The sequence below is a fragment of the Cetorhinus maximus genome, chromosome 2, assembly GCF_964194155.1.
Source record: "Cetorhinus maximus chromosome 2, sCetMax3.hap1.1, whole genome shotgun sequence".
NCBI lineage: Eukaryota > Metazoa > Chordata > Chondrichthyes > Lamniformes > Cetorhinidae > Cetorhinus > Cetorhinus maximus.
Window position 1 is genome coordinate 136,815,468 of NC_135880.1, and position 22,114 is coordinate 136,837,581.

The window sequence follows — 22,114 nt, forward strand, 5'->3', positions numbered from 1 at the left end:
TCCTGGCGACGAGCGGCCTCGGCCTGTAGGTGGCGGTGTTACTGCCGTCGAGCGGCCTAGGCCTGTAGGTGGCGGTGTTACTGCCGTCGAGCGGCCTGGGCCTGTAGGTGGCGGAATTACTGGCGCCGTGGTCTGGACCAGTAGGTGGCAGTATTGCTGGAGCTTGGTGGCTTAGGCCGGTAGGTGGCGGTATTCCTGGCGCTGAGTAGTCTGGACCAGTCGGGTAGGGGTATTGTTGGCGCTGAGTGGCCTAGGCCGGTAGGTGGCGGTATTCCTGGAGCCGAGTGGTTTGGACCAGTAGGTGGCGGTGTTGCTGGCGCCGAGCGGCCTGGGCCTGTTGGGTCCTGTGTTAGAATTAGCGGCGTGTTTGCAGTGGCTGTGGTGATGGCGGTGGTCGGTGTGTGGAAGTACAGACATTCAGCGGAGTTGAGTCCAGAACAGACGGCCACACTTGGTAACGCCTGCGAGTGCCCGATTGGGTGGAATATTTATCCTGGATTAGACGGGCAGCGGTGAAAGGCCCGGAACTGAGCGGTAGCGCGGAGACAGAGAGAGACATGGGCACAGAGAGAGTCTGAGTATTAGATTCACAGATGGCGAGAAAGGGGAGAAGAGAGCTGGAGTGCAGGGGGTGGGCTGAGGGGGGAGACACACACAAAGCTAAAGAGGGGTGAAGGAAAGAAAGACTTGCATTTATATAGCATCTTTCATGACCACCTAGATGTTTCAAATTACTTTAGCCAATGAAGTACTTTTGAAATATAGGCAGGAATTATCCAGGCCCATTGGCGTCAGGCAGCATGGCAGGCGGGGGGAGAATATGGCGAGAAGGCCAAAAATCGGTTTGGCGGCATCATGAAAGCAGGTTGCGATTGTCCGTTCCACCTGTCAGTAGCGGGCCATGTTTCCTGCTGCTGCACGTCAGGAACCTGAGTTTAATACTTTAGCATCTCATTATAAGCCCTGCTCACCAGAATCATCCCCCCACGCTGGATCACCAGGGCACGATCATGCCGACATGTTTCACAACTGTACATAAGGGACGTGCACCTGGCGAGCAGCACTTCACCCGGGGCTTCGAGGCTTGTTTGCCTACCTTGTGTGAGAGTTTAGAGTGATAAGATGGTTGCCTTACCCTGACGGCATGGATGAGATAATTCATCTGTTTTTTGCACTGGTTGGCTGACCTCTTGTGTGCAGCATTGGCACTGACTGCCACTGCCTTCCAAGCCGGAGTGGTGAGGCTGATAGGCCTCCCGCGGCCAGAGCGGCGGTAGAGGACATCGCGACAGGCTTCCATGGCATCCAGAAGGCGTCCAAGCGATGTGTCACTTAATCAGGGGGCTGTACTCTTCTTGCCTTTTGGGGCCATGTCTTCACCAGAGCAGCCCTGGGCTGCAAGCATTGAGAAGTGTGCCCACAGCTGCAGTTTAAATATGGTGCCTGGTGTGAGGAAACGGTGAGGCAAGTTGGAGGCCACCTGCCAGCGAGATGGCATGTTTCCTGTGGCTGCATAATTAATGAGGTGGGAATGGGACGATGTGGTGCAAAAACAAACTACTTTTTTCCTGCCCGCTACTGCGTTTTGTGCAAATCTGGGATGATTCCACCCATAATTACTGTGGTGATGCAGAAAACCTGGTAGCATATAGCCATGTGAAAATACGATGTTGTTGCGATAATGAAGCACTGGCTCAGAGAAGGGCAGTAATTGAAAAGCAGAGTAAGGCAAATGCTGGAGATCTGAAATAAAAACAGAAAATGCTGCAGATACTCAGTAGGTTAGGCAGCATGTGTGGAGGAAAACAGAGTTAATGCTTCAGGTGGATGATTTTCATCAGTAAGATTGGACGATATAAGAGTTAGCCTTCCAGGGCCAGAGTGAATGCTGATGGGGTAAGAACACAAACAAAAGATGTGCCTATAGAATATAAAAACAGAAAATGCTGGAAAAACTCAGCAGGTCTGGCAGCATCTGTGGAGAGAGAAACAGAGTTAACGTTTCGAGTCAGTATGACTTCAGTGTTAAACAGAAGTAGAAATGTGATGGATTTTATCCTGTTTAAGAGGGGGTGAAGCAAGGTAGAAGGTCAGGGAAGAGTCACATTTCTACTTCTCTTTAGCTCTGAAGAAGACCCATACGGACTCGAAACATTAACTCTGTTTCTCTCTCCACACATACTACCAGACCTGCTGAGTTTTTCCAGCATTTTGTTCTTTTTTTAGATTTCCAGCATCTGCAGTATTTTGCTTTCATCATATGTCTATAGCAGGAATGCTGCTGACTGAAAGCAAAAATTAAGAGAAAAATTAAGGAAAAGGGAATAAGATGGAGGCAGAGATTATGGTCTGAAATTGTTGAACTCAGTGGTGTATTTGTTATGATGCAAACTTCACATTATTGTTTCTGAGATATCTTTTTTCCTTATCTGAGGATTCCAACCCTCTTTTCCCGCATTGTAGTTTATAGGGTTCTTGACCTTGTCTGCCACATTTCTTGCACTACTCTCACTCCTTCCCCTCCCTCCCAGAACCACGATAGGGTTCCCCTTGTCCTCACCTTCCACACCACCAGCCATGGTATTCAGTGGATCATTTTCCACCATTTCTGCCACCTCGAGCACGACCACATCTTCTCTTCCCTTCCTCTCCCCTTTCACCATTTTAAAGAGACTGTTCACTCCATGATATCCCGGTCCGCTCCTCAGTCATCCCCAAAACGCCATCCCTTTCCCACGGCACCATTCCATGCAAATGCAGGAGGTGTAACACCTGCCCTTTTACCTCCTCCCTTGCTGTCCACGGCCCCAAACACTCCTTCCAGGTGAAGCAGCGATTTACATGTACTTCCTTCAATCTAGAGTGCTGTATTCATTGCTCACAATGTGGTCTCCTCTACATGGGGAAGACAAAACACAGATTGGGTGACTGCTTTGTGGAACACCTTTGCTCAGTCTGCAAGCATGACCCTGAGCTTCTGGTGACCTGTCATTTTAATTCTCCACCTTGCTGTTACACTGACATCTCTGTCCTCGGCCTACTGCACTGTTCCAGTGAAGCTCAACATAAGCTTGAGAAACAGCACCTCATCTTTCGGTTAGGCACTTCGCAACCTTCTGGACTCAACATTGAGTTCAATCATTTCAGGCCATAATGTCTGCCCCTATTTTGTTTCCATTTCTTTGCTTGTTTTGGCTTTTCGCTTTGTTTTGCTTTCAGACAGTAGCGCACTTGTTCTAGGCACATGGTTTGTTTCTTGTCCCATCATCATTCCCTTTGTGCCCGGTAGACTAACTTTTCTGTCATTCAATCGCTCCAATATTTCACCCTATCATAGACCTTCCTTTTTGTGTCCCACCCACCCCTTGCTCAAAATCTCTTATGTTTCTAACTTTTCCCAACTTTGATGAAAGGTCAACGACCTGATACGATCACTCTGTTTCTCTCTCTCCAATGGTGCTACTGACCTGCTGTGTGTTTCCAGCATTTTCTGTTTTTATTTCAAAGAAGGGTATCACTGGGTACTAAATATTCCTGGATACAAAGTGTTCAGAAACGATAAGGCAGGAAAGAAAGGTGGGCTAGCAGTATTGATTAAGGAAAGCATGGCAGTGCTGGGGAGAAAGGGAGGATGTCCCAGAGGGGTCAAGAACAAAATCTTTGCCCAGAGCTAAGAAACAATAGAGGCACATTGCTCGGTGTAGTCCATAGACCATCAACCAGAGGAACAGATTTGTGAGGAAATTACAGAGAAGTGCAAGAATTATAGAGTGGGTGTAATAGGGGCCTTTATTTATCTTAACATAGACTGAGATAGTAATAGTGTAAAGGACAGAGAGGAGAAAAATTCCCTAGAGTGTGTTCAGGTGAATTTTTTCCATCCATATGTTTCCAGTTCAATTAAAAAGGAGGCATTGCTTGACCTGTTTCTTGGGAATGAGGTGGGCCAAGTGGATCAAGTGTCTGTAGGGGAACATTTAGGGACAGTGGTCATTGCATCATAAGATTTAGGTTGGCTATATTTAGGACAAGGAGCAATTCAGAGTAAGAATAATTAATTGGGGAAGGGCAAACTTGAGTGGGTGAGCATGGATCTCACCCACATAAATTGGAATCAAAGATTGGCAGGCAAAACTCTAACTGAACAATTGGCTGCCTTTAAAGAGGACATAGTTCAGGTACAATCAAGGTGTATTCCCATGAGGGGGAAAGATAGGGCACACAAATCCAGAGCTGCTTGGATGACAAAAGAGATGGAGAGTAAGATGAAGCAGAAAAAGAGTACATATGACAGATGTCAGATGGGTAATACAATTGAGAATCAGATTCAATATAGAAGGTTTAGAGGAGAATTGAGAAAAGACATCAGAGAAGCAAAAAGAGAGTATGAGAAGAGACTGGTAGCTAACATAAAAGGGAATCCAGAAGTCTTCTGCAGGCATACAAATAAAAAGTAAAAGGAAAGATTCACAAGAATGGCTTGAAGGATGAGGAACTTCAGTTACATGGATTGGAGAAGCTGGGGCTGTTTCTCTTGAAAACAAGAAGGCTTACAGGAGATTTGATAGAGGTATTCAAAATCATGAGGGGTCTGGACAGAGTAGATAAGAAGAAACTGTTCCTATTGTATAAGGATTGGGAACAAGAAGACACTGATTTGAGGTGATTGACAAAAGAAGCTATGATGCCATGAGGAAAAAATGTTTGCCATCAAGTGTTTGGGATCTGGAATGCACTGCCTGAGTGGTGGAGGGTTTTTCAATGTGGCGTTCAAAAGAAAATTGGATCATTATCTGAGGAGGAAAAAATAGAAGGGCTACAGGGAAAAGGCAGGGGAGTAGCACTAGATAAATTGGTCTTGCAGAGAGTCAAATGGCAGCCTCCTGTGCTGTAACCATTCTATGATTCTATGAAATTTGTGCTCAGTAAGCTCCCATGTACAGCAGATATGATAATGACCAGGTAACCTTTTCAGGTGATGTTGGTTGACAGATAAATATTGGCTAGGACACTAGGGATAATGCCCTTACTGTTCAAAATAATGTCATGGGAACTTCTGTGTTAACCTGAGAGGGCAGGTGGGCCCTAGTTTAATATTGTCTCCGAGTGTCTGACAGTGTAGCATTCTCTCAGTTCTGCACTGAAGTGTCAGCCTTGAATTTTGTGCTCAAGGCCTGGAGTGGGACAAGTCAGAACCTTTTGACTTGGGTGAGAGGCTTACTCGAATGGAGTATTTTACCTAGGCAGCCCACAAAGATGGAGAACTTACTGGATTTGGTTATGAGTAATGAAGTAGCTTGGGTAGATGAATTGAGTGTGGATGAGCACCTTGGCAGTAGTGACCACATGATAAGAGTTAAGATCCAGCTGGAAAGGGAAAAAGTCAGTTCAAACACTAGAACACGAGATTGTATTAGATCAGATTTTTAAAAGATGGTGAGCAAGGTGAGGTGTAAGAAACTGGCAAACACAACTGAGCATCATTTACCAGCTAAACTACATTGATATTTAGTATAAGTATGCAAACATGCAATTTACTTTTAAATTGAAGAAGGTTAAGCCAGAGTGATGGGGGATGGGAGCCTGAGTGGGAAGGCACGAGAGGGAAACAAAGATAGAAATGGAAGACAAAAGTAAAAAGCAAAAATGAAAGGCAGAGGAAACAGGGACTAGCAGCAAATAGGGCCATACTACGAAAAAATATGTGTAAAAAGACAAGCCTAAAGGCACTGTATCTGAATGCACGGAGCATTCGCAATAAGATAGATGAATTAACAGCGCAAATAGATGTAAACGGGTATGATATAATTGTGATTATGGAGCCATGGCTGCAGGGTGACCAAGGCTCAGAACTGAATATCCAAGGGTATTCGATATTTAGAAAGGACAGGCAAAAAGGAAAAGGAGATGGCATGTCATTGTTAGTTAAGGATGAAATCAGTGTAATAGTGAGAGAGGATATTGGCTCAGAAAATCTAGATGTAGAATAAGTCTGGGGCTAAGAAGCAGCAAGGGGTAGAAAATATTAGTGGGAGTTGTTTATAGGCCTCCAAACAGCAGTGGTAAGGTAGGGGAAGGTAATTAAACAGGAAATTAGAGATGCATGTAACAAGAGTGCTACAGTAACCATGGGTGACTTTAATCTACATATAGATTGGGCAAACCAAATTAGCAATGCTACTGTCATGGATGAATTCCTGGAGTGGATTTTTAGACCAGTACATTGAGGAACTAACTAGGGAATAGGCCATCCTAGATTTGGTATTGTGCAATGAGAAGGGGTTAATTAATAATCTTGTTGTGCGGGGTCCTTTAATGGAACAGTGACCATAACATGATAGAATTCTTCCTTGGGTTGGAAAGTGAAGTAGTTCAATCCAAAATTAGGGTCCTAAATCTAAACAAAGGAAACTACGAAGGTATGAGGTGTGAGTTGGCTAAGAAAGATTGGGGGACTTAATTAAAAGGTGGATGGGCAATGGCTGATATTTAAGGAATGAATATATGCATTGCAACAGTTATATATTTCTTTCTGGCACAAAAACAACAGGAAAAGTGACCCAACCATGGCTAACAAGAAATTAAAGATAGTATTAGATCCAAAGAGAGTCATATAAAGTTGCTAGAAAAAGTAGCAAGCCTGAGGATTGGGAGCAGTTTAGAATTCAGCATTGGAGGACCAAGAGATTGGTTAAGAGGGGAAAAATAGAGTATGAGAGTAAACTTGCAAGGAACATAAAAGAGGGCTGTAAAAGCTTCCATAAGTATGTAAGAAGAAAAAGATTGGTGAAGACAAATGTAGTTCCCTTACAGTCTGAAACAGAAGAATTTATAATAGAGAACAAGCAAATGGGAGAGCAATTAAACAACTACTAGTTCTGCTTCAAGGAGGAAGACACAAATAACTTCTCAGAAATATTAGGGAATTGAGGGTTTAGTGAGAAGGAGGAATTGAAGGAAATTAGTATTACTAAAAAAACCGTGCTGGAGAAATTAACGGGACTGAAAGCCGATAAATCCCCAGGGCCTGATAATCTCATCCCAGGGTACTAAAGGAGGTGGCCATGGAAACAATGGATGTGTTGGTTGTCATCTTCCAAAATTCTGTAGATTCTGGAACAGTCCTGGCAGATTGGAGGGTGACAAATGTAACCCCACTATTTAAAAAAGGATAGAGGGAAAAAACAGGGAATAACAGACCTGTCAGCCTAACATCAGTGGTAGAGAAAATGCTAGAGTCTATTATAGAGGATGTGATAACAGGACACTTAGAAAGTATTAATGAGATTAGACAAAGTCAATATGGATTTATGAAAGGGAAATCATGTTTGACAAACCTACTGAAGTTTTTTGAGGATGTAACTAACAGAATAGATAAGGGAGAGCCAGTGGATGTGGTGTACTTGGATTTTCAGAAAGCTTTTGATGAGGTTAGTGTGCAAAATTAAAACATATGGGATTGGGGATAATATATTGGCATGGATTGAGAATTGGTTAGCAGACAGGAAACAGAGAGTAGGAATAAATGGGTCTTTTTCAGAATGGCAGGCAGTGACTAGTGGGGTACCACAGGGATCAGTGCCTGGGTCACAGCTATTCACAATATATACCAATGATCTGGATGAAGGAACCAAATGTAATATTTCCAATGCTGACGACACAAAACTCGGTGGTGAGGAGGATGTTAAGAGGCTTCAAGGCGATTTAGACAAGTTGAGTGAGTTGGTAAATACATGGCAGATGCAGTATAATGTGGATAAGTGTGAAGTCCATTTAGGACTGAGATGAGGAGAAACTTCTTCACTCAGAGGGTGGCAAACCTGTGGAACCACAGGTAGAGAATACTCCCCAGAAATACTAGGGAATCGAGGGTCTAGCGAGAAGGAGGAATTGAAGGAAATTAGTATTATTAAAAAGAACAGTGCTAGAGAAATTAATGGGACTGAAAACTGATAAATCCCCAGGACCCAGATAATCTACATCCCAGGGCACTAAAGGAAGTGGCCATGGAAATACTGGATGTGTTGGTTGTCAACTTCCAGAATTCTGTGGATTCTGGGAGGGCTGTGGAGGCCAAGCCACTGAATATATTTAAAAAGGAAATAGATACGTTTCTAGACTCTAAAGGCTTCAAGGGGTATGGGGAGAGAGTGGGAGTATGGTGTTGAGATAGAGGATCAGCCATGATCATATTGAATAGTGGAGCAGGCCCCAAAGGCCAAATGACCTACTCCTGCTTCTATTTTCTATGTTTCTATGTTAATTCAAATTACTGTTACTTTGAACTAATTGACAAAAAGAGACACCTTGTTCTGTTTTATTTAAATTACAGTACACAATGGTGATTTATATTTTTTCCCATTTAAAAAAAAAAGTTTGAATTACCAAGTGACTGGCATAGACTTGATGGGTCTAATTCCTCCTCCTGTGCAGTTCTGTTATGACCATGACTCTGTGTATAGGGTATGGTGACTTAGTAGCTCTTATTTTGGATCAGCAACCCACAATGGACAATGGGTTCAAATCCTATCAGGGAGAATTGTGCAATTGAATTCAATAAATTTAGTAATTTGTGGACTCGCCCCGGATAAAATAACCATCAAAGCTGCCAGATTATCATAAAAATTCAATTGCTTCATGAATGTCCTTCAGGGAAGGGAATCTGTCACCCTACTCAGTCTGGCCTACACATGACTGCAGCCCAAGGACATGATTGACCTTTAATAGGCTCAGGGCAACAAACTCTGCTTTGCTGGAATTAACCACAACCCAAGAATAAATCTAAAAAATGAATTTACTGATCTTCAGTTTAAAAATAAATCAGTTTAAAAATAAATCATATTGCATTGGTTGTTTTAAAAAAAAAAGTTACCAGAATCATGTACAACTTACTCTCTGGGCTGCTAATTAAGTTTATAAAAATGTTGTCCTGTTTTACAGTTCAGTTTTCCAATGGGAAGCTCACAAATTCAGAAAATGTGGAATTTCAGCTGCACAAAAATATACACAAAAATAACCCCCGGAAGAAGAATCAGCTTATCATGGTAAGAGTTAAGTGACGTAAAACACTTAACAGTTTGTGCCGTGGTTAAGCCTGGCAAGGCTGATTGCTCTGATTGTGCTATTCCTTAAAGCTGTGTTAACAACATTGCTAGTTCTTTGAAATTGTTCCACTTACTTGAGATGATTCTTTTTCATCCCCCTGTAGTCTGCTGAGACAGATAGATTGACGTACGTTGGGAATAATTTTGGATTGAGTGCCCTGAAGTGTAACTCACTGTGCAAGTAAGTGTGTTTCTTTGTTTCAAAGGCAGAATTCCAGTTAAATGTAAAGTGCTGAAAACATGGGTTGTCAGCATATCAGAAAAGGAAGCAGTTGTGATGACAAATAGGCACTCTCTTGTCACTTTTTGCATCTGCCCACACATTGAGTCCTGAGAGGGGTAATACAGATCAGCTGGAAAAAAATTGTCTTCCTTCTACTGTAGTGTAAAGTAAGTATAGTATCAACTAGTCAAATTTGCAGGATGAGGAATCAGTTGATATCTCTTTGAAAGAGCTGGCTCAGGCAAGTTGGGGAAATGGCTCTCTCCTGTGCCGGAAGGTACAATAATTAATTTTTCCCCAAAATACAGCAACATTTTGGACAAAGCGCATTTTTTGTTTCATTTAGCAATGGAGTCCTGGGAGCTGCATTTCCCATACACAGTACAAAGTTTGTTTGATGCTGGTCTTTGCAGTGAAAGCCAGATGTTGCAGTATGAAGTAGAGACATTCCTTGGTGTTTAGGAATAAACTACCCTTGGTAACTTGAGAAGGGAAGGGTGAGGGCGAGACAGGAGGAGGAAAGAGGAGGAAGTGTGTGCAGGTACAAGATATAGTTGTGCTGGTTGTCATTATAATGAGAATTTTTATCATTATTTTTATTTTAACAGATCTGCTATGGAATTGCTTACATTGAGTTGGAAGATACAGTATTTCATAACAATATGGCTATTCTCAACAAAGTGTGTCAGGGAAAGTGTTGCATTAAGTGTGGCAGGATCATGTGCTAGATGTGAGAATTTTAATATTTATATTAGTCTTACATTTGGCTGGCCTTTTGTCAAGTTTTTCTGTTATAATTCTTGTGTCCACATTTATAATATCTAATCTGTTTTTATAGTGGAAACTGCCTATGTAAATTCCCCCTCATGGGTGCAATTATAGTATGTCAACTGTGCATGGAGAACAGTTTGCAAACTTCTCAATATTCTCCTTGATAAACTTTAACACTATAATATATCATGAATATAAAACCTGGTGTATGTATGCACTTCCTGTACATCGTCTTTTTGAATGTCTCACACTGCCTAATTTAGGTTTCTGTGTCAGAACAGCAGTAATTATTTAGCATGTACAAACTCTTCAACAGGATATATCTGTCACAGCATCTGCAGCTTCTCAGTTGACTTGTATATGAATTCTTGAAGTATTACTTAAATTAATCACGCTTTGCAATTTGAGTGGGACACACACTCTTATGCCTTAATGGCAGAATAATACCTTGTGGTTTAATGGTATAATGTATGTGTCCTTACAATGCTGCACATCCTCTGACTTGCTCGTGTCCATATCCTGAACTTGACAATTTATATATAAAGTAAGAACAAGAAAGGGCCTCTCTGTTCTTTTTCCAGAACTTGCCCATCTCTTGCCTTAAAGATTCGGCATGCTCTATGTTAACTGCTTTTAGTTGGGGCTCTTTTTCAACTTCTTTATCCTTCCAGTACATCCACAGCTGTTGATGGCCCTTTGCTACCTTGTGTAAGTAGTTGCTGTTACAAGTATGAGCCTTGAGCCCTGTTTTCAGTCAACACTTACATTCATGTACTTTCCAGTAGAGACCGCTGGATAGTGATCAAGGTCAGGAAAGTTTCTCACCCATCTTATGGGCTATGGTGGCCAATTTAAGATCAAAATTCACCATCAAAGTGAACACATTATGAACTAGCATAAGTGGATAGTTTGGTCAAAGTGATGAAGAGTGCACCAATCCCTTGCACTTTGACTTTTTTTGTTCTCTGCCATTTTCTCCCTCTAAAGAGTTTTCGTAACTTAGTGAGCTCTGAACATTCTTTATGGATGAGCAATGAGTATTGAGAGGTTTTTGAACGCTGGGAAAGAGATGGGGGTGGGTGGTGGGAATCACAGTCAACCTTTATCCTGCTGTCATCTGATACCCAGATGCATGTTTCCAGCACAGAATGCTGGAGCACATCCCCATGCCAATTTTTCATTGTCCTGATGAGATGCTGGGTTCAATTATGGTACCTTTTCTACCTAAAATCAGCTAACCCACTGTAGACTCTGTTAAAACTAGGACCATTGCTCATTGCCATCAGAGACCAATGGTGCTTTAATTTTTATCTTGGCTCTTCTGGTAATCTTCTGAGAGTTCTGCGTTGACTTTCATTTTTTGAACCTGGGAAATTGACTAGGCAGAAAGTGACAAAAACAAGGTTTAACTTTATAATGTGGCTTACTCAGGCTGCTCAAGTTGCCCTTTGTTTTATATTTTTTTAATATGTAGTTAATTTGATTGTTCGCATGTTACATTTTGATTGGATTTTTAGCCTGTTCAGAGAGCTGAAGAATCTGTGTTACAGCATTGATAGGAGAGTGACTACGTGTTAACGTGCATGCGGTATTTTTGTAAAATAAAAGGTTAATGCTTGGAAATTACTGTTCCAAAAATGCAAATGTTTGGGAAGTTACTGCATAAAAATGATGATAAAGTTTTCATTGATCGGAATGTGTTCTTGACCCATTCAGGTATTTTGTTGGCGTGCTAAATAAAAGAACTGGGAAAATGGAGGTGCACGATGCTCAGTTGTTCAACATGCAACCCTTCTTTCCTGGTAAGTTCTTCAGTACATAGTTTTTGACCACCCAGTGAAGATAATTAGATATGGCTAAATCAGGCTTCTTTGCACCAACAACTTGGATGTATGTGCTACAGTTAATGTAGAAGCATTCATGGCACTTTGCAGAAATGTCATCAGCCAGAAAATGGGTACTGATTCAGAGAAGGGGATATTAGATGGATGACTGCAAACCTGTTGACAATTCTGCGTGGGGTGAGTGGGATAAGGAGCTTGGTAAAGTTAGCTCCCAGCAAGTGTGCTGAGCGGAGGTTGGCGAGAAAGGAGGATGAGGCAGCTGTGGATGCTGTTTCTAGGGTGGTAACAATGGGTGCCTAGATGGTTCGTTGAAAAATGCAACAAGAGGTACTGGGGATAGCTGTGGACTTATCCAAAAGGGATTGAAGCCTGGAATGACAGCAGGAGAGTAGAATGGGGCGTTGGGTCTGTGCAAAGTATCTGAGGGAAGAAATGAAGGGTGCCAGGAGAGTGGGGAAAATGGTAGCGTTGGTTTGGAGCAACAGCCGGAATGAGCACATGAATAAACATAAAGCAATTTAGGTTACATGTGACCTCATGATCTGTTGAAGGACGTTTTAAAGAATTTTTTTGAGTGGGTGGAAACAATAACTGGGATGAGATTGTTTTGAAACTGGCGAGTCTATCTTACCTTATTTTTCCCCAAGTAATACTAGCTGACCTCCTGTGACATTACTCTTGGGTAGTTTGGAATTCAGAGCAGGGTATAGTTGTTTGGGTGGAACTGTGCTTAATCGGGTTTGTCTTTTTTGAGACTACTGCTCAGGTGGTACTCCTTCTGATGGTATTACTTTTGATTGGTAAACGTCTTCTGGTTCTTGATGACTACTTAGCCAAATTGTGATTCTTGGTATGTCCACCTAGACAGTCTAGCAAGCTACTCGATCATCAGGAGCATCTCAGCTGGACTGCCCTCTGTCATTGTCTACATGTGCATATTTCCAGCTGGAGTCACTGGACAAAACCCTGGGTTTTGCTGCAGAGGCAAGTTAGGAGGCAGGTCTGTCAGCAGTTTCATTCAGCAGCATTGCTTGCTGGTTGTCCAATATGTTGCTGCCTTTGTGTGATTTTTCTGGAAGCAGCATCCTGAGGAAGAGGGACACCCGCCTGGAAGCAGCTGGACATCAAATAATCTCATTGTTAACCTGATTGAGTGATCTATTTCCAAATAGCTGCATCCAACTGCGCATGGGCCCCCTGTTGAAGCTAATGCCAGGCCATTGCCTGGAGGTGGCTTCCTGGTGACAGGTTGAGAGGCAGGGAGGCCTCCTTTAAATCCACCCACGGGCAACAGCGAGCCACAGTCATGGCTAGGTTTGCCAACCCTCCAGGATTGGCCCGGAGTCTCCAGGAATTGAAGATCAAACTCCAGGACACTGCTATGTGTAACCCTGGAGAAAAAATCATCAGGATGTTTAAAAAGGTTGTTTTATTTTGTCACTTTCTTTGAACATTTCTTGTTACCAGATATAAAAATATTGAAAATAGGTGAAAAAAGGCTGTTTTGGCTGACAGTCGAGCATTATCCAATTGGGTAATGAGCCTTTTGCTTTCCAGTTGGTGTAGAAAGGCAGTGTGTCAAAAGGGTGGATGCGTTGGCCAACCAATGGATAGTGTGTGGGGCAAGTCATGTGATGAAACCTCCAGGAATACATTTAATTACAGTTGGCATCCCAGTCGCAGCTGCAGGTTTCCTCATCACAATGATGGCCTGGCAACAGTGGCCTCATTTACTTTTAAAAATTTTAGAAGTCTTCGGAGGGCATCTCCATTTTGAGGCCCCCTTGAAGTCCCCTCCATGCATTGGCAGAACCCACGTACCCGGTGGAGTGCACAATTAACCCTGCCACTTGTGCAACTTGCCTGTTGTCCCCAATTAGACAGTGTTTCCAGAGGCAGCCTGTTAATCAGCTGCCTGCAGGAAAATCTCACAGGCGGGCAGGACTTGGATACCATCGGGGTTGGGACTCGTGTATGATCCTGACGCCTGCTGGAAAATTCAGCGTAGTGTGTGGGGATTGCACCCTGAGTAAACTTAGTATGAATTAATGATTGAACCTCAGACCTTTATGGTTTCTCTGGTTCAGTTCAATATGTGAAGCTTCAAGAATCCAGACTTTTGCTAGCTAGTTGCTAATCACTGTAATCCAGATCTCCGGTAACTCTTAAAAATAAGAAGGAGCCTGGAGAAGGCTATGGGCCAAGTGCTGGTAAACGGGATTAGTTAGGTAGGTCAGGTGTTTCTCACTTGTCGGTGTAGACTCGATGGGCCAAAGGGCCTCTTCTGCACTCTGTGATTCTGTGATTGTTATTGTCAGTTGCTTCCCTTTCTGGTAAGATTAATTTTCCACAATCAAGAGCATGCTATAATGTCTTTGCTTTTCCAGGTTTTTAAAGCTCTTCTATTATTAAATCTTATAACTTTAATGAATTTCATTCAGAGTATGAAAGGTAATTTTGAACTGGTTGATGCACATCCTGAAGGCTAATAGGAGAACTATTCCTCCCCCATCGCTGACTGCCTCTGTCGTTACAGCTATTTGAACACAACAAGCTCTGTACACAATGTAATGTAATTCAGCAACAACTTCCACTGATATGGTGCCTTCAATGTTGAAAAATATCCCAAGCTATTTCAGAGGCGTGATCAAAATACCAGTGCTGGGCCAAAGGAGGAGATGGCAGGATGGGTCACCCAAAGCTTGGCCAAAGAGATGGACTTTAAGGAGAGTAGGAATGGAATTTCAGAGTGTGGGGCCTGGATGACTCGAGGCATGCTTTGGCAATGGTATAGAAAAGGCAGTGTGCGGTGGGTGTGGCGTGGTGAATTGCACAAGAAAACAGGGTCGGTAAAACAGTTTGTATGGGTGGTGGAACAGGCAGGTGGGTTAGAGCTTTAAGAGGCTGCAAACCTGGAGAGGAATGAGGAAATGGAAAATTTAAACACAGGGTTAAGGATTTTAAATTTGAGGTGTTGAGGACCAGGAGCCAATCTTAGTCATTGAGAATAGAAGTAATAGGTGAACAGGATTCTATATAATGCACATAAGGATGTTTGTGGCATATGATCAGGCACAATATAAATGCACATTATTTTTATTTCTCTGGGCTTATTGGAGGATGTTTGGAATGGCTTTTTATTGTGGTCTAGCAAGGAACCACAGCACCATCACCTGTAAAATCGGTCTTCTAACCAAGAATTATTTGAAATGTCCATTTATGAATTGGAGCAGCATATTGATGCCAGTGTCATTTCCTCAGGTGAATCTGCTACAGAAGGAGATCCCAATGAAAAAAACACCTCTTACAGGGAGAAGGTAATTACTCTTTGTGAAGCATTTGACAAAGACTCCATTTGTGGGATGCACTGCAGCTACTTGCCAAGGCTGCTTCAGCAGCACTTCCCAAACCTGTGGCCTCTAGCAGCTGGAAGGACAAGGGCAGGAGGTACATGGGAGCGAGTACAATGAAGATTTACTAGACTGGTCCCTGGGATGAGGGGTCGTCTTATGAGGAGAAGTTAGCTGGACTAGGCCTATGCTCCCTGACCAATGAGAGAGAAGAATGAAAGGTGATCGAATTGAAACGTACAATTCTTAAGGGGCTTGACAGGGTAGATGCTGAGAAAACGTTTCCCTGGCTGGGGAATCCAGAACATGGGGTCACAGTCTAAGAATAAGCAGTCAGCCATTTCAGATTGAAATGAGGAAGATTTTTTTTCACTCAAAGGGTTCTGAATCTTTGGAATTCTCTACTCCAGAGAACTGTGGATGCTCAGTCATTGAGTATACAGTATTCTAGACTGAGGTTGATTGATTTTTGGGCACTAAGGGAATCAAAGGATATAGGGATAGTGCAGGAAGATGGAGTTGAGGTAGATGATCAGCCATGATCTTAATGAATGGTGGAGCAGGCTCCTAATTCAGCTCCTATTTCCTATGTTCTTAATTATGAATACGCCACGACCACAAGTTCAATAAACAAAAATATAGAGGAAGACACTGTAGATAAATCTATATTTATGAGTACAGTAGCTTGGTAGTGATATTGGACTAACATCCGGTGATTGAGACTTAAAATTTACTTAATAAATGATAAGTGTTTGAAAAAGAACAAGAAGATCGAGACAAAACCATTGTGAATATTTAGAATACAACTGGATATCACAATGGAAAAGTTAAGGTAGCAACCGGATGGGACACAATGCCTGATATTTTCTTACCCTGACATTTGTATGTTTGTAAAGTTCTTTCTCCTTCCCTTCTGCACACACAGCACCATTTCTAGGCTGAAGCATTGTAAACCCAGTGATTTTAAAAAAAATATATATCAGGCATCTCTGAATGTTGCTTTGTAAATAATTGCCAGTACTCTTGAGAGCAGCCTTAGATTTAACTGGTCTAGTCATTCTGCACCCCTTCATTTCTACTTTGTGCCTGTCATCAAGTGCAATAATGGAGCAAGTTTATCTTGACATTGGTGATGCTGCATCTCAGTGACAACACTCTTTAGCTGAGTGTTTGGGGCTTTCTCTCAGGCATTAACAAATCTGGCAGTCATCTAGCGGGAACCGCAGTTCAGTCCTTTGAGTTGGTTTGTGTTTACTTTTCCATCTCACATGGCATCATGTGCTCATGTGACAAATGAGAGCTCCTGAAATTTGCACAACAATGGTAAACAAGTGGGAGTAAGTGGAAAACCTCAGGTTCTTAATGCTTTTAGGGTGACTGCTTGTTCAGGAATTAGAATATTGCATTCAGTTTTATTTTAACCGGCCTGTACAGGCCTGTGAATAGGAAGGAGGTAATTAACCAAACCGATGTTTCGCTATTAAAGTATATTAACTGTTTGCTGTTGATTTCTAGGTGGATTCCCTCATTGAGGCCTTTGGTACTAACAAGCAGAAACGTGCCTTGAGCTCTCGCAGACTGAATCGGGTTGGGAATGAGACTTTGCAGGAAGCTGTGGCCAAAGCAGCAGAAAATATAATTGAAAAGAAAGGAATAACAGGTAAAGCAGCCAAATTGCAGGGCAGAGTCTACTCTATAAATATAAGATCAAACAGTCTGCCGACACAAAATAATTTTCAGTTACAGCAATCTGAGTTATTAAACTGAGGAAGATGCAAGAAGCAGAGCCACTGAGGTTTAACAACAATTTTGTCAAGTTATGTGGATAGATCACGTATGCATCTCAAAACCATCCATTGTGAAGATTGGTCAGTGCTAAGCTTTTGTATTACGTTGGGCATTGAGAATCAGCAGTCATGAGAAGAAGAATGCAACTTCGGAGACAGCTTTGGAGACAGCTAGTAAGATACGGCACCATTAAGTACATGATGCATGAAAGAATCTTTAATATAGTGAGACTGCTCATTTTGGATCTTCGCAGTTCTGGAGACTGCTGTTGGCTTTGAACAATTGGGGAACAACATCTATCTGGGAGAAAATCTATAAGAAGCAGTTTCCATGTTTACTTCGCAGTTTGTACTTAATACCTGAAGGTACTTCGTCCACCCACCCCAGGTTATGTTAACCTTTAAGAGATCAGTATGGGGACTATATTAAGACTTGAAGATTATTTAATCTTGTTACCATCTTTGTAGAGACTGATAACTTTTTAAAAGAGATGAATTTCCCAAACGACCAATGGAAATAACTGAAGGACAACTTTTCACATTTTAAGGCTTTTACTGTAGCAAACAATATAAAGACCTGAATCACCGTGAATGAAAGAGGGGAATAGTATTCTTAAGGCTGGGAAAAATTATTTTAAAGGGTATGAAAAGCACTGAGTAATGAAGACCAGGAATAGGCTGAAGTAAAGAATGGTGGGCTTATGTCAAAAAAATGGTATTTCTAAACGTGCTTTATATATCTATATTTTAAATAGCTTGTGGTCAATGTTAAAGAACTAGCAGACTTGTGCGGGTTTAAATAAATTTATTACACACTTGTTCTGAAAATATAAACGCTACCCCAGTCACAAACCACATGCTCAAGAAAGATGCAATGGAAGAAGATATTTCATTTCTCCAAGGTTAAACGAAAAGAATAGTTAACCATTCGCGTGTTTGGCAGTGTTGTAGGCGAACAGTCATTGCAGGCTCAGTAAAGATTCTTTTTCCACTCTTGAATTGTAGTTCAGATGGGTTCAAATAGCTGAAGCCAGATATCCTGATTATTGCAGGATTCCCTCGAAGAGGTGACTGCTCAGTAGGTCACAAAACTAGGCACTTGTGATTTTTGTATCAGGAAGGCAAATTTCTTTACAGACGGACTTGGAGTTTTGGAATCGGGCTGGGAGGCTTTTAAAACTTTATAGCTTCCCAGTTCTTAAAAGGTAAAAATGATACGAACAAGGAGCAGGAGTAGGCTATTCAGCCCCTTGAGCCTGCTCCGCCATTTAATAAGATCATGGCTGATCTGATAGTAACCAGAAATCTGCATTCCACTGACTGCCGATAATCTATCACCCCCTCGCTTACCAAGAATCTACCCACCTCTGCCTTAAAAATAACCAAAGACTCTGCTTCCACCACCTTTTCAGGAAGAGAATTCCAAAGACTCATGACCCTCTGAGTGAAAAAATTTCACCTCATCTCTGTTTTAAATGGGTAACCCCTTATTTTTAAACAGTGACTCGTAGTTATAGATTCTTCCACAAGAGGAAACATCCTCTCCACATCCACCATGTCAAGACCCCCCAGGATCTTATATGTTTCAATCAAGTCACCTCTTACTCTCCTAAACTCCAGCAGATACAAGCCTAGTCTGTCCAACCTTTCCTCATCAGACAACACACCCATTCCAGGTATTAGTCTGGTAAACCTTCTCTGAACTGCTTCCAATGCATTTACACCCTTCCTTAAATAAGGTGACCAATACTGTACATAGTACTCCAGATGTGGTCTCACTAGTTCCCTGTACAACTGAACCCAACTTTTGTACTCAATTCCCCTCGCAATAAATGATAACATTCTATTAGCTTTCCTAATTACTTGCTGTACTTGCATACTAGCCTTTTGTGATTCATGCACTAGGACACCCAGATCCATCTGTACCTCAGTTCTGCAATCTCTCACTATTTAGGTAATATGTTTCTCTTTTATTCTCCCTGCTAAAATGGACAATTTCACATTTTCCCACATTATACTCCATTTGCCAGATCTTTGCCCACTCACTTAACTTATCTATATCTGTTTGTAGCCTCCTTATGTCCTCTTCACAACTTACTTTCCTACCTATCTTTGTGTCATCAGCAAATTTAGCAATCATCCCTTCAATCCCTTCATCCAAGTCATTTACATAAATTGTAAACAGTAGAGGTCCCAGCACTGATTCCTGTGGCATGCCACTCATTTCATCTTGCCAACCTGAAAAAGACCCATTTATGCTTACTCTCAGCTTCCTGTTAGCCAGCCAATCTTCTATCCATGCCAATATGTTACCCCCTACACCATGAGCTTTTATTTTCCACAATAATCTTTGATGTGGCACTTTATCAAATGCCTTCTGGATGCTGCCTTTTCTGGAGCAGCTGGCTTGTGGGGGTTTTCTGCAGACGACCCAGGTGTTTTCTCAGTCTTTAGATTAAAACTCATTATCTCCAACTTGTTTCGATTACATGGTCAATGCTGGTATTGTCTAACCAGAATGGTTTGGAAGTCCAAAGACATCACTATACAATAGAAGATAGATAGTAGCGTTTCACACTTATTTTGTGGACAACTGGTTTCTTCAGCTCTCTTTTGTGAAACTTTGATCTTGGAGACAAGAAGTCTGGAGGTCTATTGACTTTAAGTTTTGGGTAAATCACAGACAATAGTATATGCAAATTCCACAGATAACATTGGTCTGGGTATGCCCATTCCAGGGGCTGGCCCACCCAAGGTGACTTGATTAGAACTTTCCGGAAGCTTCAGATGGTCTGTGTTGAATAAGCAAATGTCACCATATTCTTGGTGGCCATCTTAGTGCCTCGTGAGTGTCAATTTTAAAACACAAAAGACAGTTTCAGAAGCTTCCACAAAAATTATGAATGGGACATACCACTGTTTTTATGTGTTATTGTGGAATGTATTGAGTGCTGTTTTGTAATGTATATGTAATATATTTCCAACATTTTGTTTTCCTAAAGCTTTAACTAGCGAGGCAACGCAATTCGAGTCTCGGGACCAGTCGACTTTCCTTCCTCCCTGTCATGCTGATGCACATAAGCCTGAGGATGTTTATAAGTTTGAGGACCGTATCCTTTACTTGCTGAAAGTTGAACTTTTGCTATGTAGTTAGTTGCTCTTCACTGGTACAATATCACCGCTCCAGAAATGGTTTAATTTGTCTTTAGGAGACTCATAGACGTTTACACACTGAAGGAGGCCATTCGGCCCATCATGTCCACCCTGGTCAACAAAGATCTGACTACACTACTCCCATTTTCTAGCGCTTGGTCCATAGCCCTGGAGACTATGACAACACAAGTGAATATCTAAATACTACTTAAATGACTCAACCGCCCTTGCAGGCAGTGAGTTTCAGACTCCCACCACCATCTGGGTGAAAAAGTTTTTTCTCAGCTCCCCTCTTAGCCTTCTACCTCTTACCTTAAATCTATGCCCCCTGGTTACTGACCCCTCTACTAATGGAAAAAGTGCCTCCCTGTCCACATTATCGATGCCCCATATAATCTTATACACCTCTATCAGGTCCCCTCTCAACCTTTGCTGCTCCAAGGAAAACAACCCCAGCCTATCCAATCTTTCCTCATAACTCAGACCCTCCAGCCCAGGTAGCATCCTGGCAAATCTCCTCTGCACCCCCTCCAGTGCAATCATATCCTTCCTATAATGTGGTGACCTGAACTGCATGCAGTACTCCAGTTGTGGCCTAACCAGCGTTTTATAAATAACTTAGCTATTCACAAAGTTTGTAATGTTACTATTGTGCATTTCATGCTGTTATGAAAAGGGTTTTAGATTTGATGTTGTGGGGCAGGGGAGTGACAAAGTATTAAAATGTATTTACAGAATAGAAACAGGCAGTTTTGGCCCAACAGGTCTGTGCCAGTGTTTTATGCCGCACATGAGCCTTCACCCACCTTTCTTTATCCAACCCCATCAACAATTTCTTCTGTTCCTTGCTCCCTCATGCACTTATCTAATTTCCCTTTAAATGCATCTATGCCATTTACCTCAACTACTCCCTTGTATTAGTGAGCTCCACATCCTCACTATTCTCTGGGTCAAGAAAATTCTCCCTATCTGATTTATTAGAGACTATCCTATATATATATGGCCCCTAGTTCTTGTCTAGCCTGCAAGTGGAAACATCTTGTCAATGTCTACCTTTTCAAAAACAAAATAGTGTGGCTGTTGCAAATCTGAAATAAAAACGGAAAATGCTGGAAATACTCAGCAGGTTTCGCAGGATCTGTGGAGAGAGAAACAGTTTTGTCTTCGTTTTGGGAACTGCGGGTCGGGCTATTTCCAGGCATCACATTCCCTACTTCTAAAAGGGAATGCATTCATCTGGTGTTTTGGTCTCCAGGAGTCATGTGTGGGCTGGAGTTGGGATGCTGCCTCCCAAGGCGACAGTGGAAGTGGGCAGATGGTGAGGCCAACAGGTTAGAAAGTCCACCTCTGTTTACTGGGACATCGGCCCCATTCTATTCATGGTTGTTAGGCCCTTTAGCTGTGGCTCCTTCATATCTCCCATGACCCCTTCATATTTCCTATGCATCTTCCATGCTCTCTCACCCAGTATCCACTAGGTACAGAACCAATGAGCCAAATAATAAAACTGGCAAATCTTTGAAATGCTCATGAAATAAGAAAAATTAGTCCCTTTGAAAAAAATTGCCCCCCTCACATTCTCAAAACTGTCAATCAAACACAGGCAGTAAAAGTCCCGTTGAAAAAATCTGTAATTCACTTAACATCTTCTAATCTTGTCCACATAAACAAATAGGCATTGAAAAACCACTTCTAAGTTAGTTTTATGTGCTTGTAATATGGTTATCAGACAAACAAAGCTAGCAGTCCCCTATGAGGTGTGTAAACAGTCCCCTGCAGGGATGAATGTGTTAGTGTGTCTTGGAGGTTAGCCTGACATTCATAATGAGGCCTTCTGGCAAAATAGACGTCTGGCCATCTGTTCAGTCTGCTTTTGTTGATA

General features: G+C 42.1%; 1 protein-coding gene across 4 annotated transcripts in view; it reads left to right on the top strand.

Moving 5' to 3' along the window:
* The first annotated feature begins 301 nt into the window (after positions 1 to 301).
* Positions 302 to 22,114, top strand: part of polr1e (RNA polymerase I subunit E) — a 46,973-nt gene continuing 25,160 nt past the window's right edge. For 2 of the 4 annotated variants that reach the window (XR_013580442.1, XM_078569910.1), the window contains exons 1-7: positions 302 to 454; positions 8,941 to 9,044; positions 9,209 to 9,285; positions 11,815 to 11,900; positions 15,204 to 15,259; positions 16,808 to 16,952; positions 20,082 to 20,189. Coding sequence is in view for 3 of the 4 variants with exons in the window: in XM_078569910.1 (XP_078426036.1) it covers positions 385 to 454; positions 8,941 to 9,044; positions 9,209 to 9,285; positions 11,815 to 11,900; positions 15,204 to 15,259; positions 16,808 to 16,952; positions 20,082 to 20,189 (646 nt within the window). In the remaining variant the exon portion in view is untranslated. Of the gene's footprint in view, positions 455 to 8,940; positions 9,045 to 9,208; positions 9,286 to 9,935; positions 10,058 to 11,814; positions 11,901 to 15,203; positions 15,260 to 16,807; positions 16,953 to 20,081; positions 20,190 to 22,114 lie in introns of all 4 variants that reach the window. The other 2 variants (XM_078569922.1, XM_078569915.1) reach the window with 2 other exon arrangements.